This window comes from Trichechus manatus, unplaced genomic scaffold, assembly GCF_000243295.1.
Source record: "Trichechus manatus latirostris isolate Lorelei unplaced genomic scaffold, TriManLat1.0 scaffold00180, whole genome shotgun sequence".
NCBI classification, from domain to species: domain Eukaryota; kingdom Metazoa; phylum Chordata; class Mammalia; order Sirenia; family Trichechidae; genus Trichechus; species Trichechus manatus.
Genome location: NW_004444116.1, coordinates 5,314,399 through 5,341,706, shown reverse-complemented (window position 1 = coordinate 5,341,706; position 27,308 = coordinate 5,314,399). Strand labels below are relative to the sequence as shown.

Below are 27,308 nucleotides of genomic sequence, written 5' to 3'. Positions count from 1 at the left end.
ACATGGCTTCAGAAAGCTTCCAGAAATGTCCAAGCAGAGCTCATTTATTCAACATATATTTATTGAGTGACGGCCATGTGCACAGAAGACAAGACGTCTCCACTCTCATGGGGTTTACACGGAGGCGGTGTGTGGAAAATAAACACACAGACAAAGAAATAAACAAGCTGCTTTCAAATGGTGACAAATGCATGAAGAAAGTGAAACAGAATAACTCGTGACAGGGAACTGATTTAGAGTGGGTGGTGGAGGAAGTTCTTTCTAAGGTACTAATTGTTGGAGAAAAGTTACTAAAAACAAAATCTACTCCCAACCCAGAAAACCTTTCCACAAAAATAGAAGAGAAAGAAAAGTCTTATTATTGACTAAGTATTAAACCAGACTGTGATGCATGACAGGCAATCTGCTAGAGATTGCAAAGACAGAAAGAAAACTGACCCTTTATATAGCTAAAAAGATAAAACTCATTACATTCACGTTTTCAATATAGAATTGCTAATTTTCTAGTATTTTTATGGCAAGATACCTGAAGTTATGCTAATCTTCTTCCAGGAAACTGGGAGGTAAAATGTGAACTTCCTTAATGATTACATCTCAAAAGAGATGGTTTCCAGGTCCTAGAAGAAACATCTTCGATTTACACACTTTTCAAAGAGACAGAGAAGGAATTTACAAATTATCTAAAGTGAATTTTGAAAGAACAGGGGACGAGGGGAGCCTTTTCTCTTATTTGCAACAGGAAGAAATAAAACCTATTATTTTAAATTTGTATTTGTCCTTACACAATTAAGCAGAGACCTGACTGACTGACAAGAAGGGGACAGTCATGCTAGGGAAGAGCATTTCAAGACCAGTAGGGTTGAAGCACAGGGATTGAGGGAGCACTGGCATGAACGAGGTCAGAGAGAGAAGCAGGGTGGTCACGTCAGGCCCTGCGGTGGCCTTCCGTGTCTCTCTAAGTGTACTGAGATGACGTAAGAGAATTTTAAACCGGGGAATGAGTGAGCAGTTTGGCTGGAGCATGCACAGAATGGCCTGTCAGTGGGCAAGTACCTCCTAGGCATAGGGAGAGATCAGATTATTAGCACTAAATTATGTAAGGGGCATATTTTGCACACTTTCTCCCACGACACCAAATAAAAGAGTGGAAGCCAGGGCCTCTAGGATGGGCTGAGACTGCACCCATAGCACTGGCCCTGCAGAGTCAAGCCCTGTAGATGAGGCCCACACCTCCCCCAGCCCAGAGGGGCTGCTAGAAGACAACAGGAGTCACATCACTCGACAAAAGAGAAAAGGATGGGGAGGTTGTCAGATATGGGTGTGGGTTTCTTCTAACTACCCTCCCCCTCCACCACAACACACTAAACCAAGAGTAAAAACCTGTTGTCTTCCAGTCCAACTCGCGGTGATCGTGATGGTTAAGTTGTGTGTCAACTTGGCTGGGCCATGATTCTCAGTGGTTTGGCAGTTATGTAACGATGTACTCATCCCCCATTTTGTGATCTGATGTAAGCAGTCAATCAGTTGAAAAGGGAGTTTCCTTTGGGGTGTGGCCTGCATTCAATATATACATGGATGTTCTACCAAAGTTCACTTGCTCTGGATTTTGCATTCAGCTGGTCCTCACCTGATCTCCTGTTCTTGGGACTTGAGCCAGCAGCCTGCCATCTGTCCTGATTCACCAGCTTCTGCAGCCTTGGGCCAGGCCTGTCATCTGACCTGCCCATTTGGTTTCATCAGGCCCTGCAACCACATGAGTCAGAAGAAGCCTCCAGCCTGATGCCTGACCACAGATTTGGGACTTGCCAGCCTCCACAACCAATTAAGCCATTTCCTTCAGATAAATCTACTCAACTGCAATGGGTTTGGTGTTTTGGTTTTATAGACAGGCAGAAAGACAGAGACACCTTCACTGGTTTTGCCTCTCTAGAGAGCCCATCCTAAGACAGTGACCACACGTGTGTCAGAGTAGAACTGTGCTATATAGGGGTTGCAACTGTTGATTTTTTGGAAATATATCACCAGGTCTTTCTTCCAAGGCACCTCTGGGTGGGCTTGAACCTACAACCTTTCAGTTATGAGCCAAGCGCCTTAACTGGTTGCACCACCCAGGGACTTAATTCCTTAAACCCAGAGTACTTCCTCCAAATTTTGCCAGCCCCCACAGGGGAGGGACAAAGCCAGGCAGGTAATAGGATTTAGGGCCCCATCATGAATACCTCCCCCATACATAGCTGCAACCCTCTTCTCACCCAAGCCTAGGCTGCAGGGGGCGCGGGTGGGGGTGGGGAGTAGGGGTTGGGAGTGATGCCGAGGGACGCATTAGGAACCAAAATCGCGACCTGTGCTCCCAACCATCTCCAGTCCAACCTTGGGGGCAGGGCACTGGCTGACCCAGAGAACCTTCCCACCCAGCTCCCAGCTGCGCGCAGGGGTTGAACGCAGCGTTGCCTCGCCCTCCTCGGGAGACTGAAGGATTTTTAAGCGGCGGTGCCTGAGGCCTGGCAGCACCGGGTGGCCCCGCGACAGGACTGTGTGCGGCAGCAGCAGGCAGAGCAGGAAGCAGGCGCAGATTGGGCAGCTGGGACGATTCCGCGTCGTCTGCTTCCGGGGACGAAGGCGGCTGGGACGCACCGAACCTGGTGAAAACTTCTCCACGGAGGGCTCTGGGAACCCGAGTCCGGCTCTGTACTTTCTGAATTCAGCGCGGAAACAGCTCTGCTGAGCTCTCGGAACCTCAGTTTTCCCTTCTGTCGAGTGGGGGCAACAATGCCTGCTCTGTTTAAGGATATTTACGTAAAGCGCCTTGCTCAGCGTAGGCGCTCCATAAATGGTAGTTAATTTTTGTAAACAGCCCCCTGAGAAGATTCGTTTGCTGAGTTCCTGCCTGGTCCGGGAGGCCAGTTTATGCCGCGTTGGAGGCGAAGAGTCAAATTCCATGTTGAGCACCCGACGAGCGCCACTTCGCACTCATCCAGCCTGAGGCAAGAATTGGAAGGCGAGGGCCTCAGGAGAAGGGGGACATTCTTGCACCCTAGAGTCCTCTACTGGGGAACTCATTTGGCTCCCTAGGCCTCAGAACTCGGGTCGTTTTCAGCCTGTAACAGGGAAGCCCGCAGCATACGCTGAACCCGTGCGGCCGCTCTGGCTCAGCCTTGTCTCGACGGATTTCAGTTTCCTTTTCTCTGCAGCTGCTGCCCGACACCTCGCAGAATCCCGGGGATTTGCCCGGTGATCGTGACGTAGACAATATTCAGCTTCCGATTGGAAGGCGCGGCTTAGCAGGGGCCAATCCCGGGGCTGGCCCAGGAGAAATCTCGCCGGAGGGCCCTGGAGAGCCCGGAGACTGCGGGGCTGGGGGGCGCTGTCGCGCTGGCTGCTCGGAGAGCGCCGGGTCCCGGAACACACCGCGGCGGGAGAGAAGCGATCTCAGCCTCGCATTCGCAACTCGAAACCCGGAACCGGTGAGTAGGTGGCGTCCGATAAGAAATGCAGCAAAGCAACAGTCTCAGACACGCGCCCCGGAGTTTGGGGCGACCGGACGCGGCCGCCGGGCCGCGGGGGCAGGATGGGGCCGGGCTGCCGGGCAGGGTCGGAGGTGGGTGGAGTACACCGCGCGCACCCTCCCAGCCTAATCCTTCCTGCTGCTTGTGCCTCTATTACCCTCCGTTTTCCCCTTCCTCTTGGGTCTTCCCAGTCTTTCCGTGTCCAACTCAGGTTCCGATCCATGCTATCTCTGGAGCCACAAGTAAGCGGGGCCCGGATGATGGTCTCGTTGCTTGGAGCCTGGTAGATAGACGCCCAATAGGGCTCCTCCGACGCTGAAGTCGTGGTTTCTTTGGGTTTTTTTTTTTTTTTTTGGTCAGAATAAACCGATTTGGCCACATCTGTTTGGAGCTGTGCATTCACCCCTTCTCCAGCCCATTAGCACTGCTGCTGATTTCCTCCCTATTTGACCTTAAGAAGAGTGTGTAAATTTTTCTATGTGGGGCAGATGGGAGATAAACACTTGCAAATTCCCACTACATTCCAGATTTTGATACCGCAATGATTTGAGTGTGCATCAGAAGAGGGGAGAATGATAATCGTTCGTCCATGCAGCAAATATCAGTCTCAGACACCGTGCCTAAGCCTCCTGGCTGTTAATTAAAATCATAATCCCTAGCATCTTTTTTTTTTCCTTCCCAGTTTAAGGGGATCATTTTTAAAAAATAGACTTTACTTTTTAGAACGGTGTTAGATTTTCAGAAAAATTGGGAAGATGCTACAGAGTTACCGTATATCCCACACCCAGTTTCTCCGATTATTAACATGCAGTGTGGTACATTTGTTACAATTAAAGAACCGATATTGATACATTATTATTAACTAACGTCCATAGTTTATTTACATTTCCTTACTTTTACCTAATATCCTTTTTCTATTTCATGATCCGATCCAGGATACCATATTAAATTTAGTTGTCACATCTCCTTACGCCCCTCTTAGCTGTGGCAGTTTTTCAGACTCTATTTGTTTTTGATGATCTTGACAGTTTTGAGGGTGGCACAAGCAGTTTGTGCTTGCATCAGAATCTACTCAAGTACAGCGGGCTTGGTTACTAACCAAAAGGTTGGTGGTTTGAACTCACCTGGCGGGGCCACAGAAGAAAGGCCTGGCGATCTGTTTCCAAAAAGAGTACAGCCAAGAAAACCTATGGGGCAGTTCTACACTGATACACATGGGGTCACCAAGAGTCAAAATTGACTCAGCGCAACAGGTTTGGTTTAGTTTTTCTGTTGGTCAGATATATTGTAGGATGCCCGGCTATTGGAATTTGTCTGATGTTTTTCTCGTGGTAAGACGGGGGTTATGGGTTACTGGGAAGAAAACCTCTGGTAGAGTACAGTTCTCACCACATCAGATCAAAGGTGCACATTATCAATGTCACTTCTCACGCTGATATTAACCTTGATCACCTGGCCGAAGCAGTGTTTTTCCCCCTTTCCATACTGTACTCTTGGAAGGAAGTCATTATGCGAAGCTCACACCACACCTAAAGAGTGGGGAATTAGGCTGCCTCTCCTTGAGGACGGAGTATCTACATCAATTATTTAGAACACTGCAGGAGAAATTTGTCTTTCCTCTCCCATTTATTAATTTATTCTTATCAGTATGGACTCTTGGATATTTATTTTATACTTTGGGTTATAATCCAATACTATTATTATTTATTTTGTTGCTGAAATTGTTCCAGCTTTGGCCACTGGTAGTTTTTGGTTGGCTTCAGCGCTCCTTCCTAGCATGTGTTTTTAATAGAGCTTTTTGCTATTCAGAACATTTTTATTTATGTGACCTCACTTCAAACAACTTGGAGAACTTGTCAAGTCATGTATTATTATTCCTTCCTTCTTAAAAGGTAAGGAAACTGAGTCCCAGAGACAGTGGGTAACATGTTAGATGTCACATCCTGCAAGGGAGTGACAGAGGCTGGACTCAGACTGAGACTGACCACCACAGAAGACACTGTGAACCACAGAAGAGAGCCTATGCTCTTGGGCTGACTTCAGATTAAGACTCCCAGGGTCAAAATAGAAAAAGGCATAGAGAATGGGAAGAAGTTGGTTTTGGAAAACAAAAGACTGTATCCAGGATGAATTGGAACTTGCCAGCCTGGGAGAGATGGAATGTTGACCTTCCCCCCAAAACTGTGTGCTTTGGAGAGGTGCTAAGGGAAATGTGGGTAATATTTGTGTCTAAGAATGTCTAATCTGAGGAGAGCCCTCAGAACCTTGTGCTGAAGCAAGATTGTCAGGTGGGGAAGGGGAGCATGGTAAAAAGAGGGAGAATGGAGAAGATAGCAGGGCTCTGGAATCAGGAGATGACAATTGTCTTAGTCATCTAGTGCCGCTGTAACAGAAATACCACGAGTGGATGGCTTTAACAAAGAGAAATTTATTTTCTCACAGTCTAGTAGGCTAAAAGTCCAAATTCAGGGCATCAGCTCCAGGGGAAGGCTTTCTCTCTCTGTCGGCTCTAGAGGATGGTCCTTCTAATCAGTCTTCCCCTGGGCGAGGAGCTTCTCCCTGCAGGAACCCCGGGTCCGAAGGATGCGCTCTGCTCCCAGTGCTGCTTTCTTGGTGGTATGAGGTCCGCCATCTCTGCTTCCCTTTCCTTTTATCTCTTGTAAGATAAAAGGTGGTGCAGGCCACATTCCAGGGAAACTCCCTTTACATTGGATCAGGGATGTGACCTTAGTAAGGGTGTTACAATCCCACCCTAATCCTTTTTAACATAAAATTACAATCACAAAATGGAGGACAACCACACAGTACTAGGAATCATGGCTTAACTGAGTTCACACATATTTTGGGGGTACACAGTTCAATCCTTGACAACAATCTAATTTCACAAGCATTTACAGACTACTTAGTTTGTACCAGATTCTGTTGTTAGTTGCCCTCCTGTCAATTCCAACTCATGGTGACCCCATGTGTACAGAGTAGAACTGTGCTTCATAGGTTTTTCAAGGCCGTGACCTTTCGGGAGCAGATCACCAGGCCTGTCTTCCGAGGTGTCTCTGGGTACGTTCAAGTGGCCAACCTTTTGGCTAGTAGTTGAGCGCTTAACCATTTGCACTGGAGATAAAAAGATGAGCGAGGCATGTTCCTTGGGCTCACGTTCTGGTTGAGGGGAAGTACTGGTAAAAACATCAATTATGAAGCAGCATGATAAGTGCTATAATAGAAATATAGTGTATGCAGAGCTTTAGGAACTAACCGAGGGAGGGATTCACTGGAGGTGGGATGGGGACAGGAAGGACCTCGCAGTTAAGGGGATGTATTAGATGCAAGCCTTCAAGGATGAGCTGCAGGTTGCCAGGGCAAGAAGGTGGATGAAGGGCCTTTGGGGCAAAGAGAACAGCACATACAAGGGTATGGGGGGATGGTGACAGTGAAAAAGAGGGTGTCTTCCCAGTTCACTGTATCTAGTAGCTGGAGCATCAGATGGGGAGAAGCAGGACTTGAGGCTGGACATATAAGTTGGAGCCAGATTGTGGGGGCCTTATGTGCTCTGCTTTGTAGTTTGCAGCTCAGCTAGGCATTTTGAAGCAGAAGAGTGACAGGATGGGATGTGTGTTTTAGACATGACCCTGGCAGCACTGCGGAGAAGATGTGTCTTGTTTCACTGAGTCTAAGATGCCATCAGTTATTTTACGTGCCCTATTTTATGTACCAGAAGCAGCCCTGGTGGTGTAGTAGTTAAGCGCTCGACTTCTAATTGAAAGATTGGTGATTCGAACCCACCAGCTGCTCCGCGGGAGACAGATGTGGCAGTCTGCTTCCGTAAAGATTTACAGCCTTGGAAACCCTGTGGGACAGTTCTATTTTGTCCTACAGGGTCGCTGTAAGTCAGAATCGACTCGATAGCAATGGGTTTGGTTTTTTTGGTTTTATGTTCTGCATAAACCGAAACCAAAAACCCATCACTGTCGAGTCGATTCCAACTCATAGTGTCCCTATAGATCCTATAAAAATATTTTACAAGTTAAATTATGACATTTCAGAGATGCTAAAATGTGATGATGTAGGTGTCTCAGAATTGATGAAATATGGTAACTGCCCCTCCCTGCCCCCAGCAGGTAGTTTAGATCCCTCCCTGCCCCTTGGGAGTGAATGGTTAGACTATCTCCATCAAACTAAACAGTTTTTGTTAAGTTCTGGCTGTATTTATGATCTTGAAAAGACTAAATTTGATAACTGGCCTTTTCCTGCCTGATAGCCAAATTGAATTATTTTCAGATATCAGCACAGTAAAACCGGGATTCCTGACCCAAAGCTTTGGGCTGCATTTTATTTCAGTTTGTCCTGTGAATGGCCTAGATTATCCCCTCTCCCTTCCCTCCTTCCCTATTTTCTCATGGTGAAAATGGGCTGGAAAGGTCAATAATCTAGCCCAGGGCTGCACAGCAGAGTAGCTGAGGCTGAGTGAAAAGCCAGGGGTTTTACTCCTAACTCAGGATGGAAGAAGATTCGGTCTGTTTCCTCACTCGAATTCCTAGGGGCTTTGGGGAGGGGCTGTGATGGCTGAGAGCAGGTTGGTGATCTGTCACGGTCTGTAGTCTACCTCTTGGGGCAGAGGGAGAGAACTGCCACTCGGTGTCCACCTTTGTCACAAGACCTCTGTCTGCATAAATGGGCTGGTTTCTCTTTTCTGCATAAACTCTTTGTATACTTCAGGCCAATAACTTTCAAAAACCTCCTCTGCGGTATCAATCAGGATTCTTTCTTTTGTGAGTGATAGGTCCAAGCTGGCTGGGCAGAAGGGGCATTTATTGACTCATGTGACTGAGAAGTTCAAGGGTAGGACTGGCTTCAGGCACAGCTTGATATAGGGCTTCAAAAGATGCCACCTGGTTTCTTTCGCTTCATCTCTCTGGGTTGGCATCATTCTCAGACAGGCTGAGCCTCAGGTTAGCAAGATCGCTCTGGTAGCTGCAAACCATATGACATCATCTCTTGCCAAGTTCACTAGAAACCACAAGCATCTTTTTCGCTAAGTGTCTCAACTAGGTCTCCTTGTGACTCGTTGATGTAATTGAGCCGTGTACCCTTCTCTGAAGCAAGAAACATGGCCACCCTTGGGCTGGGGGAGAGCCCCCCTAAGCACATGATCCCCAGAAAGGAGATGGGTGTAGTTACCAAAGGGAGGAAGAATGGAAGCTAGACAGGCCCCCCAGCTCCTAAACAACACATTAGTTTTATCAAGGAGCATGATGTCTGATCTGCTGCTGCTGCAGGATTCCTTGGCCTGTTACTGGGCCTCTCTCATCCTTCTTTCCTTCCCTCCCTCCTTTGCTCCTTCTTTCCTTCCTTTCTCACAGACACATACAACGAGATTGTATTTCCCGTCCACCAGACTGGCAAAAATGTAAAAGGTGACAACACCAGGTGTTAGAGAGGATGTGGAGCAACGTAACTACACATACCCGCTGGTGGGAGTGTACGTTGTACAGTGACTCTGGAAGACAGTTTGGCTGTATCTAGTCAAATTGAGGAGCATCTACCTGATGGCCAGCGTATTTGCCCTAGAGGAACTGCATGCTCGTGTGTACCGGGCCACGTGTGCAGGAATGTTCACAGAAGCAGTGTTTGTAGTTGTCCCAATCTGGAAGCAACCCAGATGGCCATCAGAAGTAGAGTACATTAAAGAATTGTGGTATTGTCATGCAAGCAATGAAAAGGAAAAAAATCAGCTCACAATCCCATGAATGAACCTCACACGTGTGATGTTGATAGCAAAACAAAAGACAAAAGAATACATACACACAATATGATTCCATTGATAGGAAGCTCAAAACCAGGAAAAACAAACGGTATTGTTTATGGATGTATGAAAAGCAAACCCACTGCAGTTGAATCAGTTCTGACTCATGGTGACCCCATGTGTTGCAGAGTAGAAGTGCTCCATAAGGTTTTCTTGCCTGTGGTCTTTACAGAAATAGATCACCAGGCCTTTCTTTTGTGGTGGGGCTCGGCGAGTTTGAGCCACCAAACTTTAGGTTAGTAATCAATTGCAGACCACTTGTGCCACCCAAGACCTTTATGGATGAATACCTATGGTCTAAAACTAAAGAAATTGGGGTGGGGGGTGAGAGGGGGTGATTATCACCATTATAATTTATTCCACAGCAACCATATTCTCAAACACAGCCTTTCCTTCTTACTGGTTTCTCCACATTCCTGACACGAAACCTTGGGTTCCATGACCTACAGTTGAGTGCAAGTGACATGCAGCTACTGTTTTTCCTGCTGCAGGGAATATAAAGAAATCCCTTCCTTAGTAATTTACCATCTTGCCAGAGAGAAAATAAAAGTGGCTAAGATTGCTTGTTCTCATTCAGCAGATACTTAAGGAGCATCTACTGTGCAGGCACTGTGGTAGATTCTGGGGTGAGACAGACAGTCTCTGTTGACTTCCTTGTTCGATGGGAAAAGCTGATGTTAAACAAGTCATTGTATGAGTTAAGTCATGACTTACAATTGCAGAAAAGACGTACAGGTGCAGTGTGGGGTGCTTTAGGCTGTATGAGGAAGAGAGCCGGTGAACTCAGTATGACAGTCAGGAAAGACTTGCTGGAGGTGGTAGCTTTCAGCTGAGACCCCAAGCCGAGAAAGGAGTTAACTAAGCAGGAAAGGAATGGTGTTCTCAGCAGAGGAAACAGCATGGCACTTTTTTAGAGGCGAGGAGAGGGGTTCAGTCTTCCTGTGGGGTCTAGTTTGAGGTGAGGAGTGCAGGGAATAAGCCTAAAACAGGGCTAGGCCTGGATTATCGGGGCCTCCCAGGCATGGGAAGTGGTTTGACCTTTGTCCCTGGAGGACCGACAGCCACTGAGGGGTTTTAACCAGAGTGGTTGCATGAGCAGATTTGCATTTTAATGTGGCTGGTGTGTTTGAGGGACAAAAGGAAAGCCAGCATAGCTGGAGCTCCGTGAGCAAAGGAGAGAGGAAGGAGGTCCTTACAGGCCAGGGTGAAGGGTTTTGATTTTAAGTAAGTTTGACAAACCCTGGAGGGTTTTCATTCGGACAATAAGATCTGATTTCAGCTTTTAAAGGGTTATTCTAATTATGTCACTAGAAGCGTAGACAGTGACTTTGCCATTTTTGTTCCCTGCTATATCCCCAGTGCCAGCACATAGTTGTTGTGTTAGCTGCTTTCAGGTTGGCCCTGAACTCATGGTGACCCCATGCACAACTGAACGAAACACTTCCTGGTCTTGGTCCAACCCCGTGATCGGTGGTGTATTGGACTGTTGTGAGCCGTAGGGTTTTCATTGGCTGAGTTTTGGAAGTAGATCTCCAGGCCTTTCTTCTTAGTCTGGAAGCGCCACTGAAACCTGTTCAGCGTAGCAACACGCAAGCCTTCGCTGACAGACGTGTGGTGGCTGTGCATGAGGTGCGTTGGCCAGGAATCAAACCAGGGTCTCCCACATGGAAGATGAGAATTCTACCACTGAACCACTACTGCCCTCCTTGACACACAGTAAGTACCCAATAAATATCAGTGAGCTACTGAATGAATTATGACACCAGCTGCTCAAAACCCTTGGTGGCTTCCCAGGGCTGTTAGGATAACGTCCAGAATCCTTAATGCGTCCCACAATGTCTTGCACAATCAGTTCCCTGCTTATCTCTCCGTCCTCTTTCTGCTCGTGCCAGACAGTCTGCCCTACTTGCTCACCCCACCGCACCCCACCTGTGGCTGATGGCCACTTGTCAATTCCTCAAACTCACCGCTACCCTTCTTCCCTTGGGTGGTTGGTTTCTTCTGCTTGTGACACTGGTCCTCCACACCACTCCCTAGGGGTGATGGAGATTTCCTTTTTTCAGGCATCAAGGTGCAGTGTTGTGGAGTGGAAGGAGCCCCAGACTAGTGTCGTGCACCTCAGAGCTAGCCCTGGCCTTGCTGCCAACCAGCTCTGCCAAATCATCTGAGCAAATTATACCAGCCCTCTGTTCTTAAGTTTTGAGGGGGTAGATGTAAATGAAGGAGTTGGGCTAGTGATTCCCAACCCAGGTTAGATATTAGAATTACCTGGGGAGCTTTTGAAAAATACCAAGAGATTCTGAGTCAGCTGGTCTGCAGTTGGTCTGGTATTTTTTGAAACCTCCCCAGGTGATTCTTAGGTGTAGTCAGGGTTGCGAACCATTCCACTAGGTGATAAAGATTCCTGCTTATACTCTCTGATGTCAAGCACCAAATGACACTCTGGAAAAAATTTTAGGCAAGAGAGAGCCTGGTCCATCATTCAGCATCAGACAAATGTCCAGGCACACAAACACAGAGAGTCCCTGCCTTGGGGGTCACCTGCAGGACCAGGACACCGGGAAGCCTGGTCTCATCCCCCTCCCAGCTGGCTCCTGCCTCCAGGCCCCTCTCTGAGCCTTGTGGGAATTGCCACTGTTCCAAGCTTGTCACATGCACCGTCCACCTGGCCCCAGTGGCCTGTGTGGCCTGCACTGTACTTCAGAGCACCTTGATGCAGAGCCCTGTAGGGGAAGAGTAGCCCATGTGTGACCACAGTCACCAGGCCTCTGCAGCCACAGCCAGGCTTGTAAGATATGGGGACTCCAGTCCTTTCACATCCTCAGCAGAGGTTCAGCCACTCCTCTAGTATTCATTCCGGATTACTTTTTGTCCTGAATTCTGTCATCTCCAGGTTTGATAGAGGTACCTCTTTGAGGTTACTTCTCCTAGGAGGATATGCTTTTTTCAGATTCAGAAAATACACATTTTTAAGGCTCCCATATGACAGGGTTCTTGTTAGCTGCTTTGGAGTTGGCCCCCGGCTCATGGTGATTCCATACACAATGGAATGAAACACTGCCCAGTCCTGTGCCATCCTCATGCTTGGTTGCAGATTGGACTGTTGTGATCCATAGGGGTTTATTTTGTCTGGAAATTCTGCTGAAACCTGTTCAGCATCTTAGCAACACTTCTCCACTGACTGACATATGGTGGCTGTGCACAAGGAATGTTGGTCAGGAATCGAACTCAGGTCTCCCGCATGGAAGATGAGAATTCTCCCACTGAACTACCAGTGCCCACTGTGGAACAGGGAGTCCCATGCTAAGTGTTTTGGGATTACAAGAAAGAAAGTCTGTGTTTGAAGAGCCCCAGGCAGGTGCTTGAAAAGCAGCTTGGGGTTGTGAAGAGAGCCGAGTAGCCTGGAGGCCAAGGTGCAAATCCAGGCCCCTCACTTCTCTGGGCTTCAGAGTCCACATCTGGAATTAAGTGTCCTCTAGGGTCCCTTTCTGTGTGACACATAGAGCCCAAAGCAGGAGGTGGAGAGGAAGGTGTTAGATGTGGAGCAGCAGGAGTCAGAGACTGTTGAAGGAGTTTAGCACCTACCAGAGCAGAAGTTGGCAGCTGTTAAGAAGCAACAGGCCAGAATTCTGATCATTTTCCTCTGGGACTGGACCAGGGCAGGGGTAGGGGCAGGGGTTTGAGTGTCTACCCACAAGGTGTGGACATTTACAACAATGCTTTCCTCAGCTCGTTTTTGCAGCTCCCAGTGATTCTCACAGCCAAGAATTGTGTACCGCACCACATCCTGAAATGTTCGGCTGGAAATTGTGTCACCTCACCAGCCTGTTGATTTATGTGGATTATGTGTTTATAACATCCACACATTTGTAGCCAAAAATCCACAACCAAACTCATTGCCATCTAGTTGATTCCGACTCATAGCAACCTTATAGGACAGAGTAGAACTGCCCCGCGGAGCTTCCAAGGAGCGCCTGGTAGATTCAAACTGCCGACCTCTTGGTTAGCAGTTGTAGCTGTTAACCACTGTGTCAACAGGGTTCCTGAGACCTGTAGGGGAGGGGTGATTTCGGGAGAAAGGAAACTCAGAGAAATGTAGGGAGTGGCCCCGCTTCTGCCCTGGAGGAGGGTGCCAGGGCATTGCAAGGCTTTGCCCTTTGGAGCATCTTCCTGGTTTCACAGAATTGCAACCAGCTTCTGGTTTATTGAAGGGACAGAAGACCTGCCTGCCCTGGGACAGGGGGTGACCTCTGGGGAAAAGTGATTCAGCTACGGCTTTCAGAACTCTCATGTGGGTAAGAGGGGTGGGGATGGGCAGTGCTAGATCATCTCTAAGGGTTTTTCCGGCTTTGACCTTCTATGGTTTCTGTCTGCCCCAGAAGTAGGAATGGAGAAAAGAGTAGTGGTTTTATCCCACATTGTGGAAAACCTGTTGAGATAATCAGAGAGAACACATTGAAGGCATAAATGATGGAGAGGTTAAAATCATAGGGGAGCATGGTAGGTTGGGGAAGAGTTTTTGGAGAGGGTGGATTTTGTGTTGGATCTGAAAGGATTTGGGGGGTGTGTGTGTGTGTGTGTGTGTGTGTGTGTGTGTGTTTCTAGCAGTTGAAGTCTGCCATAGCTAAGGTTGGGTACTTTTGGTATCAGCAGTAATAATGCCCTTTCACTTTAATCAGCACTTCTCAATTTACAAAGCCCTTCCATGCACATGACCTCATCTGAACTTCCCAACAAAGCAGCTGGTATTAGACCCCATATTACAGTTTGCCTGGGTAGGAAACAGAATGTAGTAGATTGGGCCTGGGCATTGGGTAGCCATGTGCCCTTGCTTCACCTCGTTTCCTCAACATATCCTGAACATTAAAATCATATGATATGTAAAGGCACGTGGCATCTAGTGTGGGTCTTAAATAAATGCTGCAGTTACCCCAAATCACCTGATAATTGAATCACAGAGCCTAAACTTGAACCCAGATTGTCCAACCCATAGGTTTACACCTTGAGTCTTATATGTATTCAGCAATGCCACAGTAAGCCCTCTTTTAATATACAGGCTATGATATGTTTAAGGTAGAGTCTGTGTAACCAAGCAGTGGGATTGAACATAGAAATGGCACTGTTTGGATTATCTGGTTATGGTGGAGTCTTAAGAACAAATGGTCCAGTACTGTTAATAACGTCTTCAGTTCTTCTGAATGCATTCATGTGTTCAACACATATGTATTGAGCTTCTACAAGGTGTCAAGCACCATGATCTCTATATTAGTGATTTTTAACATGTTTGGTTGTTACAGACCCTTTTAAGAAAGTAATAGAAAACTATGGTCCCTCTCTTTCTCCCAAGAAGATTTTCCAGCTTTTGGTTTTGATGTGCTGAACCATTTGAAAATAAGTTGTAGTCACCATGACACTTCATCCTTAAATACTGCAGTATGAATTGCGTAGAAATTTGGACTTCTCCTATGTCACTTCAATATCATTATCATATCTAAGAAAATTAATAATGATTTCTTAGTATGATCCAATATCTCATCCATTTTCAGTTTTTCCCCTAATTATCCCAAAATGATTTTTATAGTTGTTTTTTTTTAAACCAGCATCCAGTCAAGTTCACACATTGCATTTGGTTTTCATTTCTTTTTTAAATCAAGAACAATCCTTTATTTTTCATGACATTGACTTTTAAAAAGACCAGACCAGTTGTCTTGTGGAATGTTCCAGGTTCTGGATTTATCTGATTGTTTCCTCATGGTGTGGTTTAGCTCAGCCCTCTGACCTGTATATTTTCTGTAAACTGGAAGTTAGGTCTAAAGGCTTGATTAGATTCATTCAGGTAAAGGATTTTGGCAAGAACACCTTAAAGGCAATGCTATGTAATTTGCATGATGTCACACCAGGAAGCGTATAATGCCAGTTTGTTCCTCTATTAGTGATGCTGGGTTTGGTCACTTGGTCAAGGGATAGGTCACCAGATCTCCCCCTTCTCAAGATACGTTGGTAAGTAATCTGTGGGGTGATACTTTGACACCATGGGAATACCCTGTCCTGCAACACCTTTCTCATAATGGCTTTAACATCTGTTGATGATCCTTGTCTTTTTATGACGGGGATTGCAAAATGGTGATTTTCTAATTCTGTCATCCCTTGTATACTTATGTTAGCTGGTGTCCTTCTGTAATTCCCAATTTTAGTCATCTAATATATGTACAATAATTGTTACATAGTTTCAGGGAGATTAAGGACCCATCAAAGCTCAACAAGGACACCTGCTCCAAGTTATCCAAAAAACCAGTTCCTGTTGTGACTCCTGACAACTGCACGTGTGTCAGAGTAGGACTGTGCATCACAGGATTTTCAGTGGCTGATTTTTTTAAAAGTAGGTCTCCAGGCCTTTCTTCTGAGGTGCCTCTGGTTGGACTTGAACCTCCAACCTTTCGGTTAGCAACCAAGCATGTTAACCATTTGCACCACCCAGGGACTCCCTCTAAGTGATGTTGCTTTTGTGTGCTGTCGAGTCAATCCTGACTCATAACTGCCCTGTAGGATTTCCTAGGCTCTAATCTTTACAGGAGCAGATTGCCAGGTTTTTTCTCTTGTGCCGCTGCTGATAGTTTTGAACCACTGAACTTTCGGTTAGCAGCTGAGCGCTTAACTATTGCATCACCAGGGCTTCTTCCTCTAAGTGATAAAGGTGGCTAATTGTGTCAGCTTTTGTGTGGCAGAAGAGCAGTAGCTGAACTCTTCAAAGTCCTTTTATTTATTTATTTTTTATTGTACTTTAGATGAAGGTTTACAGAGCAAACTAGTCTCTCAGTAAACAATTAATGCTACACATATTGTTTTGTGACATTGGTTGCCAACCCCACAACATGTCAACACTCTCCTCTTCTTGACCTTGGGTTCCCCATTACCAGCTTTTCTGTCCCCTCCTGCCTTCTCGTCCTTGCTCCTGGGCTGGTGTGCCCATTTAGTCTCGTTTTATGGGCCTGTCTAATCTTTGGTTGAAGGGTGAACCTCAGGAGTGACTTTATTACTGAGCTATAATAGTGTCCAGGGGCCATACTCTTGGGGCTTCTCCAGTCTCTGTCAGACCAGTAAGTCTGGTCTTTTTTTGTGAGTTAGAATTTTGTTCTCCATTTTTCTCCAGCTCTGTCCGGGACCCTCTATTGTGATCCCTGTCAAGGCAGTCAGTGGTGGGAGCCAGGCACCGTCTAGCTGTGCATAGTCCTTTTATTTTTCCAGTCAGCTGCGACAGAATTAAATCCCCAGCCCCAAAGATAACACATGCCATCCCCTAACAACAAAAACAAAACAACCTCAGCTTTTAAATTTTCAATCCAGTCGACAAAGTGCCATGATAAAGGGGTCCAAAGCCCACAGAATCACCCAGCACCAGTCTCCTTTCCTCTTTCCAAACACTTTGCAGTATGTTACAGTTGAAAGCGTTCTGGGCCAGGCTTGCTTTCCTCAACAGTAAAAGCAGGAAGTTAGACCTGCATTTTCTAGAATTTCTACCAGCCCTAACATTCTAAGAACTTGATCGTATCTTCTTTTGCCAGTTGAATTCCTTTGTCCCTTTGTTTGAGCTTTGCATGTATGTGTTTCTTCACACTCATTGCATCTCTTAAAGTCACACACATCTAAAGTTGTTGGTGCTTCTGGTTGGAATTTATTATCAGCAGTCCCTGACACTCGTACTGTACTTCCACTTTGTAAAGCACTTTTATGTATTATCGCATTAGAGCCCTTACAGTGTAGGCATTGTATCCCTGTTTTGTTCTTTCTTTGGGTCTTATAGACTGGGGGTTTCATTTCTAGCTCCTAAGTGTCACTACATTGAAATAACTAGAAGGCCACTAAACTCTGTTGTGATGGACTTTGACCACGTGTAATCAGTAATGATATTGCTATTGCCTGTGGTTCCAGTCGCTTCATTCCTACATCGCAGTTACCTTTGTGCCCTGTTGGCTATCTTCCCAGCGACTGCTCCAGTTGATGTCCATGGATCAATGGTAGAGCACATCCCTCAACCCCTTCCTCACCCCATGAGGATCTTGTGTACTTGAACAAGATGTCTGTCATTGTGACTGGTTCTGCCTTACTTCCTCTCTCGCTGCCACTTTGAATCTCCACTCCTGCTCTCTTTGTGGCTTGAATGCTCACTGGATTTGGGAAACAAGGGTCTTGGGTTCTGTCCTAGGTTCCCCTCTGTGTACTGGGCTTAATGCTTTCAACATAATTCTTTCATTTCACACTGTTAGAAACCCTTGAAGTCAAGTATTGCTTTCCCCATTTCATGGATGGATAAACTGAGGCTCAGAGTACTTAAATGACTTCTCAATTGTCACATAGAGTTTTGGCAGGAGGCAGCTGTTGGCACCCACCTACGTTGGGTTGAATGTGCTGAGGCTCAGACATGAACTGGGCCAGTGCTGCTGAGGTAAACCGAGCAACATCCTCTCCCTGCTTAGCCTCCGGGCTCCCTCTAAGGCCCAAGCCCTCATCAGCACTTAGCAGCCACAGCCCCTCAGGGATCCTCCCATCTTGGTTTCCCTTGAGAGCTTAGCTAGAAGGACTGCTGCCCTTGTTAGCAGCAGAGCAACCAGGCCAGCTAGGTAGGGGAGTTACCACTGAGAACAAGTCCAGTGTGGCCAGACTGTGCTCTGCGGGTGGGGTGAGTTTAGGTAGAATCCAACTTCCTAGGAGGTGAATCAAGCCAAAACCACAGCACAGTCCAAGGAAATGCCCATAAAGGGACACACTAGAGCTTGGCCTCCTAATGCTTCGTGAGTGCTGATAAAGAGCCTCAGTGCTCTTGGTCCTCGAAAGAGTCTGTGGACAGTCAGGGTTCCCGTGAATGGTTGTGCAGCTTGTGTACTGCCCAAATGAGGGAGGGCCATGTACATGGTAGACAATGTAGTTTTGTGTATTTGTTATGACGGTTTTCCAGCAAAGGAATCAAGTGTCTTGTTCTAGCAAAATTCGTGCATTAGAACAATGTCTTAGTCAGTCAGTGCTGCTGTAATAGAAATACCACAAGTGGGTGGCTTTGAAGAGCAGAAATTTATTTCCTCACAGTTCAGGAGGCCAGAAGTCCAAATTTGAGGCAGAGCTCTAGCGGAAGGCTCTCTGTCTGCTCTGGGGGAAATCTGTGTCTCTTTCAGTTTCCATTCCTCAGTTCCTTGGAGATTTGGCTTGTTTCTATGCCTAATCTGCTCTTTTTATATCTCAGAAGTGATTAGGTTTAAGACACACTCTGCACTGATGGCCTTATTAACATAACAAAGAAAACTGTGTTCCCAAATGGGATCACATCCATGCATAAAGGGGTTAGGATTCCAACACCTATTTTGGGAGGACACAGTTCAGTCCATAACAGACAATTTCCCAACAGATGGACGGAGAGTCTTGAGGCCGGCATGCTTTCCCAAAGGCGCTGTGTGGGCTGGTGCAGCCCAGCTCTCCACTCTACCAGGGTACCCTCTCTGGGCCTCAGTTTCCTCATCTGTAAAATGAAGAGGTGGACTAGATGACCCATAAGGTCCGTTTTCACTCTGACATTGTGTGAGCCTCATTGGAGTTGATAAGTGTCTATTGATTGGTTGATTGCTGGAGCTGGTGGCCCTGTGCTAGGCTACCACCTCCACCCCTTTTGTCCTTGCTCTTGACTCCGTGCTCTGTTCTCCAAGGAGAAGCCCCTGCCAGTGAACAGAGCAGCGCCTTCTCTGTGCTCAGGGCACCATGGCCACATCAGCCCCACTGCGGAGTCTGGAAGAAGAGGTGACCTGCTCCATCTGCCTTGATTATCTGCGAGACCCTGTGACTATCGACTGTGGCCATGTCTTCTGCCGCAGCTGCACCACTGAAATCCGCCCCGTCTGCCCGCTCTGCAAGAAGCCCTTTAAGAAGGAGAACATCCGCCCAGTGTGGCAGCTGGCCAGCCTGGTGGAGAACATTGAGCGGCTGAAGGTGGACAAGGGCCGACAGCCAGGGGAGGGGGCCCGGGAGCAGCAGGATGCCAAGCTGTGCGAGCGGCACCAGGAGAAGCTGCACTACTACTGTGAGGATGATGGGAAGCTGCTGTGTGTGATGTGCCGGGAGTCCCGGGAGCACCGGCCCCACACGGCCATCCTCATGGAGAAGGCCGCCCAGCCCCACAGGGTAAGCCCTCCTCACCCTGAGGTGCCACCTTCCTTGCGTTATGCCTGCCCTGCAGTCCATCTGAAGGCAGGCCTGGCTAAGACCCCTCGGTAGGCCAAGGACTCGAGCCTGAGTCCACCTTCCTGCCCCAGCCCTGATCATCCACATGTCCCCACTGCTTGTCTTCCCACAGGAAAAAATCCTGAACCACCTGACTACCCTCAGGAGAGATAGAGACAAAATTCAGGGCTTTCAGACGAAGGGAGACTCCGATATCCTAGCCGCGCTGGTAAGTGAGGCTGGTGGAGAAGGCCCTGAGGTGGCGATTTACCGTGGGGAGCTGGGGCATGGGCAAGGAGAGACAGCATGGGGAGAGACTTTAGGAGGACCTCACTGGAGAGGACAAGTGTAGGACTAGAGACCGAGAGGCCTGCGTTTTAACCCACATCCTGCTGGTCTGAGCTGTATGGCCTAGGACCTGTTTTCTCATCTAATAAGTGAGTGGGCTGCCTAGGTGTCAGCTGAGGCCCTTCTCATTCTCCGTGGATCTCACCTCAGCTTCAGGCCCATGTCTGGCAGCTGCTTCTGTTCTACCAGGGAGAGCCAAAGTGTGGGGAAGTGAGGAAGGCCTTGCTTCATTCTTCCTCTCAAAGATGGGGGTGGGGGGAAGACATGATTCCTAAGAGTGGAGAGGAACCAGGGGAGTTGGGAGGAGGGAGCTGCCTTGGAATAAGCACTGAGAGGGGAGAGCTAAGGAAGGCCTGACCAGCTGGGATGACTAGCTCTGTGTCTAGTAAACCCTGGGCCCAGGCCTCTCAGTTGCCTGTAGTTAGAAAACAAAGGCGGCACATTGTACGCTTGATTGGAGATGGGGCAAGAGGGAAGAAACTGATCAGGTGGTTCCAGTTCTCTAGGGGAGTGTCTGTCAGGGACATGGGCAGTGGAGGCCTGCAGTAAGCAGTTAGGCCCTGGGAGTGGGAGATAATAAAGCAAGAGATGGCCAGTGTCCAGAAGCACCCTAGGCCCAGTGTGCATGGAAGCCTCTCAGCCAACATCTGTCAGCAGTGGGGACAGGGGACTCTGGTTAGAGCCCAGCCCGCACTCAGCAGGGAGGCTCAGAGGTAGGAAAGGACATGGCCCCTGACAACAGACATTCTACAGTGTCACCGAAATGCAGGGCAGGGATGGGGTGCACACAGGTATTTTATACATATTATGGGGGTATCCCAAGAGAGGTTTGGTCAGGCTTGGATGGTATGAATCAAGGAAAGCTTCCAGGAAGTAGGGATGTACAGAGATTAGTGTCCAGGGGGGAAAAGTGTCAGCTCACAAGTGAGACCCACAAAGTTCCACAAAGGCCCTGGCACACATTGTTCACCTAGAAGAGTAACTTGGACTTCAGTGGCAAGGAGCTGGGCAGACCTGTCGGGCAGAGTCAGGGTCCAGTCAGACAGTGGCTGAGTGAACTTAACTCGTTCACTTACCATGTCTTCTTTGAGGAGAGGAGGGTGGACCAGCAGTGCTCTAAAGCTCCTCCCAACTTAAACACTACCAGTAACCAATCATTTACTGTCAAGTTGACTTGACTCATGGCAACCTTACGTATGTCAGAGTAGAACTATACTCCATGGGATTTTCAATGGCTGATTTTTTGGAAGGAGATTGTCAGATCTTTCTTCCATGGCACCTCTGGGCAGATTCATGAATGGGGGTAACAACGGGTGATGAGTCAGTCAGCCTTATGTGCTTCTCACGCCGGGTCATGGAGGGATCCTCCATCGAGGCTGAGTCATCACCCCTTGTCTCCTTCCTGCCCCTGTAGCAGAAGCTCCAGGACCAGAAGCAGTGCATCGTGGCCTTGTTTGAGACGAGTCATCAGTTCCTGAGGGAGCGGGAGCAACACCTGCTGGACCAGTTGGCAAAGCTGGAGCAGGAGCTCACGGAGGGCAGGGAGAAGTACAAGGCCAGGGGCATCGGGGAGCTTGCCCGGCTGGCACTGGTCATCTCCGAGCTGGAGGACAAGGCACAGCAGCCAGCTGCAGAGCTCATGCAGGTGAGAGACTCCCCTGGGGCTGGGAACCAGGAGACATAGATGGTATAGAGGAGTTGCTGCCTCTCGGGGCCTTTGTTTTCTCATCTAAACCAAACCCAAAACAAACCCGATGCTGTCGAGTCAATTCTGACTCATAGTGACCCTATATGACAGAGTAGAACTGCCCCGTAGAGTTTCTAAGGCTGCACTCTTTAATGGAAGCAGATTGCCACATCTTTCTCCCTCAGAGCAGCTGGTGGGTTCGAACCACTAACCTTTCGGTTAGCAGCCAAGTGCTTTAACCACTGTGCCACTAGAGCTCCTTTCTCATCTAAACAAGGGGATGGTAGTCACTTACCCTCCCACCTACCCCAGGCATCATATGAGCGTAAAGTGGTATGACTGTTTCGGTGTCACTTTAAAAAGTAAAATTTCTACAATAAAACATTTTAAAAAGTAAAAGTTGCTGTTGAAATAGAAGGGAAGGTTATTATGTCATCATCATCACCCTGCATCCTCATCACTGCCATCACGAGCCCTTCTTCTAACAGGCCATTGGCAGACGCTTCTCAGGCGAAAGCTTTTTATGGTTCTTGAGATGAAAAGTGGTGTCATGGATGGGGTGGTTTAGGGAGGGCTGAACGGTGGCTTCTCTCAAGGGCTGGGAGGGTCTGGAGGAGATGGCAGTTAGGGAAGGGAGACAGAGCGCGCAAGATTTTCTCTGGGATCGTGGAATTACCACCAGAGAAATGAGATGGAGATTAGGCAAGGAACACTTCCTGGAGGAGGTGGCTTTGAAGCCAAGAAAGGGAGAGTCCTGGACTGGGGGACAGGTCGTCAGGTTGAAATGACACCACACCTCCTTCCTACTGGAAGTGCCTGTCTGATTGTCTTCCCCACTTCCATGGTTTGGGGTGGCTAGGCCTGTCTGTCAGCAGGAGAACCACTGGGGTCTCCTCAGGAAAATGCTATCCTGGCCAGCGACAGGGCAGACTGATCCCCGGGAGGGAAGAGATGGCAAGGCAATTTCCCCCAGTGTGTGTACCAGCACAGGGCTTGTGAAGAGGTGGCCCTGGCCTGTGTCTCCACCATGGTGGATACAGGCTCAGAATGAGGGCTGACAAGGATTACAGAACTCTTCCAGCCCAGTTCCCCACTGACCAAGTCACTGAGGTCCAGAGAGCAAGAGTGGCCTGTCCCAGGCCATGGAGTGGGTCAGTAACCAAGTCAGAGCTCAAGCCCAGGGCTCCTGACTCCAGGCCTCAGTGCCCTCGTTCTGTTCCCTTATTTTGTCCAAAATGGTTTTCTGGCCTCCCCTTTTCCACTAGAAGTCTTTCTGTTCCCTCGAATTTCTATGCCAGACTCTTTGACAGGGTCCCCTGATGCTTCTTCCTTTGCCCCTCTTCCTTTTCTCCTTCCACATCAGGTGTGTATCCTTCCTTTCACTGTGGGTGTGTAATTGTGCATGGCACGGAGAGGTACAGGGCTGAGGATACTGGTAGGGCTGAAATCCAGTTGCGCCTTCCCAGAGGCTGCCTTTTCCTAGTCCGCCTGAAGGAGCTGTGTGGGCCAGCAGAGGCCCTGCCTTGCACAGTCTCAGAGAACCCTCAGATGGAAGATGTCCCAGGATAGGGTGGGGAGGAGGAAGGGGGAGAAGGTGGGCACCTGTTTAAAACCAGCACATAAAATGTCGTTGATACTAGTGTGGCTTTATTGTGTGCTTGTTTGGGTTTGATTTTGCTGGAAGAGAACTGGACAGCTAGCTCATTAATTATCATTAATATTTTCCCAGAGGTTATTTGACTGTCAACAGACAGTAAGAATGAGACCCAAAATAGGGGCCCAGATCCAAAAGCCTGATAGGGAAATACAGAGGAGCAGGAGAAGCAGCAGGACAAAAGATGTAAAGCAGAGAGACCTTTTGATAAAGATGATAGAAGAAGAAAGAAAGGCCTCTGGGCTGGGAATATCAAGAAGATGTTAAAGAGAAGCACCCCAAAGAGACACTGGCATTGTCCCCAATGTAGCCCTGGACAGGCCTCACAGAGTGCGGTGGCAGGTTTGCATCTCTGCCTATCCCACTGTTGGCCGCTGTCCACATCATGAAATGAAACGCAGTCTGCTTGCATAAAGATTTACAGCCTTGGAAACCTTATAGGGCAGTTGTACTCTGTCCTATAGGGTCACTGTGAGTCAGAATCCACTCAACAGCAACGAGTTAACCTCTGCCTAGCCAGTCCTGCATGATCTGGCCTCTGGCTCCCACCTCGGCTTCTTCCCACTCTTCACTTGGCTAGCACCTTCCCATCCTTTAAACCTCAGTACATGTCCTCAGAGAAGTCACCTTGTCACTTTCCTCATCACCCCCCCGTGCCATGTTTGCTTCTGTCACTGTGATCATGGTGGTTGTTGTTTTAAATCTGATATCCCCACTCGAATGTCAGCTCCATAAGGTGGGACCATATTTATCTTATCATCTGGTCTCTAACACAGTGCTGGGTACATATGAATGAAGGGTTTAGTTGATTGACATTGATGCTTGTACTCTTCTCTTCTAGGACACCAGAGACTTCTTAAACAGGTAAAAGAGCTTCCTTCCCACAGTGTGCATCATTCCCCTGTGCCTGTATCCCCTCCCCTTTTTCTTGACCGTGATCCATTTGAATTAATGGGGAATAACCGTGATGCCTATAGGAGCCCTGGTGGTGCAGTGGTTAAAGCACTTGACTGCGAACCAGAATGTTGGCAGTTCGAACCCACGAGCTGCTCTAAGGGAGAAAGATGTGGCAGCCTGCTTCCGTAAAGATTTACAGCCTTGGAAACTATGAGGCAGTTAGTTCTACCCTGTCCTATAGGGTCGCTATGAGTTGGAATCATCGCGATGGCACACAACAATAAGGAACAATATCTCTGGTAACCAGTTGTCCTTAAATGGACTCCGAATCATGGTGACCCCATGTGTGTCAGAGTAGAACTGTGCTCCATAGAGTTTTCAGTGGCTGATTTTCTGGAATTAGATTGCCAGACTTTTCTTCTGAGGCACCTTAACCATTTGCACCACCCGGGGACTCCATATTTATGGTGAATGTAAACAGAAGCTCTGACTAGACTCCAGGGAGTCCAAATGTGCTACGTCCACAAGAAAAGTTATTTGAGAGTTTTACAGAATTAAAAAAAAAGAAAAAACTAAATAAAATCATTACTAAGGTTTTCCTGCTCCTTGAAATTGCAATGCCTGTTGTATTCTTGGAGCCTTGGTGGTGCAGTGGTTAAGAGCTCTTCTGTTAACCAAAAGGTCAGCAGTTTGAATCCACCAGCCACTCCTTGGAACCCCTATGGAGCAGTTCTACTCTGTCTTGTAGGGTTGCTATGAGTCGGAATTGACTTGATGGTAGTGAGAATAGTGATGCCAGAGATACCCTCACCCCATGGTTCATCCTGATACCCTTCCCTCTTTTCTGATGGGAAGTAAAACCACATCTTTGAGAACTGAAGACTGGCTCTCCACCTGAGCAAGTTCCCACTGTCCTTGTTTGGGGTGGGACAGGGTGGAGAGGGTAGACACGTGGCCTAGTAGACAGAAGTGCTCTGGACATGGAGTCAGCTGATGATCATTAGTCCTGGCTCTGCTCCTTACCAGCCTCGGGCAGTTCACTTGGTGTCTCTGAGCCTGTTTTCCCCTCGATTGATTGGAGATGATCGTACCTTTCCCATCCCCTTCACACAGTTGTCATGAGGATTAAAAGAGGAAAGTATGACACTAAGTAACAGGTTGTTATGTCTGCCATCATATCAGGTATCCACGCAAGAAGTTCTGGATTGGGAAACCCATCGCCCGGGTAGTTAAAAAAAGAACTGGAGAATTCTCAGATAAACTTCTCTCTCTGCAGCGAGGCCTGAGAGAATTCCAAGGTGAGGGTTGAGGGGAGCACTGGGATGGAGTCGAGCTGGGGTACCACTTTGAGAGAGGTACCCTGACTCCTGACTGTTTTAGTCTCTGACCTCACTCTTCTGAGGTCTCCCAGCTATTTTCTCTTTTCTTCTTAGTGTCTCAGGGATTGAGCCCTGTTGAGAAATTAATACCCCCCGAGTAAGATGTGGGTCCGTACATTTGCTGGGCTTGAGAATCATTGCTCTCCCTTTTCTTTTTTTTCGTCTCTTCTCAGGGAAGCTACTGAGAGACCTGGAATACAAGACAGGTGAGTGTTCTAAGGGTTATTCCTAGATTTACCTCAAATGAAGGATACTCTCCCTACAGACATTCTGACTGCCACCCCCCAGCTGCCCCTGGGTAACCCCTTTTCTTATGCAACAGGGAGAGTTTCCCAGCTGCAAACCTGAATCTCTCCCTTTGCATTTTCTGACCAATCAGCTAGTCAGCAGTCTGTAGTAGAGGCCTCCACTTGATAGTCTGACCCCTTTCCTGCCCCACATTTAATTATTCTGTCTGCACAGATCTTACCCACCAGCCCTTTTCCCTGTGGCTGAGTGTCTTCTCAGCTGCCTGACCCTGTGGGTCCAGTATTCAGAGCAAACAGCAATGGCAACCTAAGGCCAGAGGCCATGTCTGTGCCAGTCCCTCAGCTATGTTCCTCAGCCTGGCCATTGGGTTGTGCACTGCATGCCTCTAGGGAAACCATTCATGTAGACCAAGATGTGATAGCACCCTATGCAGCCTGGTGGCGCCCTTCTGAACCACCACTGACACTGTTTTCTCTGCCCTTGTCCCCACAGTGAGTGTCACTCTGGACCCACAGTCGGCCAGTGGGTACCTTTTGCTGTCGGAGGACTGGAAGTGTGTGACTTACAGCAACCTGTACCGGAGTAACTACTTATACCCCCAGCAGTTTGACTGTGAACCTGGGGTGCTGGGCAGTAAAGGTTTCACCTGGGGCAAGGTCTACTGGGAAGTGGAAGTGGAGCGGGAGGGCTGGTCCGAGGAGGAAGAGGAGGGGGACGAGGAGGAAGAAGGGGAAGAGGAGGAGGAGGAAGAGGAGGCTGACTATGGGGATGGATATGACGAATGGGAAACAACGGATGAGGACGAGGAATCGTTGGGGGATGAGGAGGAAGAAGAGGAGGAAGAGGAAGAAGTTCTGGAAAGCTGCATGGTGGGGGTGGCCAGAGACACCGTGAAAAGGAAAGGTGACCTCTCCCTGCGGCCGGAGGATGGTGTGTGGGCGCTGCGCCTCTCCTCTGCGGGCATCTGGGCCAACACTAACCCTGAGGCTGAGCTCTTCCCAGCACTGCGGCCCCGGAGACTGGGCATCGCCCTGGATTATGAGGGGGGCACCGTGACTTTCACCAATGCAGAGTCGCAGGAACTCATCTACACCTTCACTGCCACCTTCACCCGGCGTCTGGTCCCCTTCCTGTGGCTCAAGTGGCCAGGAACGCGTCTCCTGCTGAGACCGTGAGCCATGACACCTGCCCCTGATCCCACAGCCACAGATGCTTCGATTCTAGGGAATTCCAGGACTCTCTGAACTTGGGGGACAGGGGTGGGGTGGGGAGGATGTGCCTGGCCAGAGCACCTGGAGCAGGGGAGAGGAGGGACCCATATCCACTGCCAACCCTCCCTGTCGCACCTTTGAGACAACACTCAGGGCTGTTGCTCCATCTGTGCTGCCTGCCTCTGGCTCTTCTTGCGCCTCCTGGTGGGGAACTTCCCACCCTGAAATTCATGAGATTTCCTTGTCCTTTCTCATCACTGCCTTTGACCAGCTCCGCGCTCTTTGTTGACTATGGGGCCAAGGCTGTGCGTTCTTGCCCAGGGTGACATCCCCTGCCAGCTGGCTTGGGGAGGACTAGTGATGGTTACATTTAA

At 48.4% G+C, this 27,308-nt stretch overlaps 1 protein-coding gene across 1 annotated transcript; it reads left to right on the top strand.

The window, feature by feature from the left end:
• The first annotated feature begins 2,609 nt into the window (after window positions 1–2,609).
• Window positions 2,610–26,969, top strand: TRIM26 (tripartite motif containing 26). Its single transcript, XM_004387109.2, has 8 exons — window positions 2,610–3,464; window positions 18,999–19,470; window positions 19,643–19,738; window positions 21,272–21,502; window positions 24,040–24,062; window positions 25,278–25,393; window positions 25,648–25,680; window positions 26,216–26,969. Exons 2-8 carry the CDS (start codon window positions 19,051–19,053, stop codon window positions 26,896–26,898), a joined length of 1,602 nt encoding a protein of 533 aa, XP_004387166.1. The 5' UTR covers window positions 2,610–3,464; window positions 18,999–19,050; the 3' UTR covers window positions 26,899–26,969.
• The last annotated feature ends 339 nt before the right edge of the window (window positions 26,970–27,308 follow it).

Coding starts and splice junctions, on each gene's coding strand:
- TRIM26 (XM_004387109.2), top strand. CDS start 19,051: ATGGCCACATCAGCCCCACTGCGGAGTCTGGAAGAAGAGGTGACCTGC. Junction 19,739..21,271: donor CCGATATCCTAGCCGCGCTG/GTAAGTGAGGCT, acceptor CTGCCCCTGTAG/CAGAAGCTCCAGGACCAGAA. Junction 25,681..26,215: donor AGACCTGGAATACAAGACAG/GTGAGTGTTCTA, acceptor TTGTCCCCACAG/TGAGTGTCACTCTGGACCCA.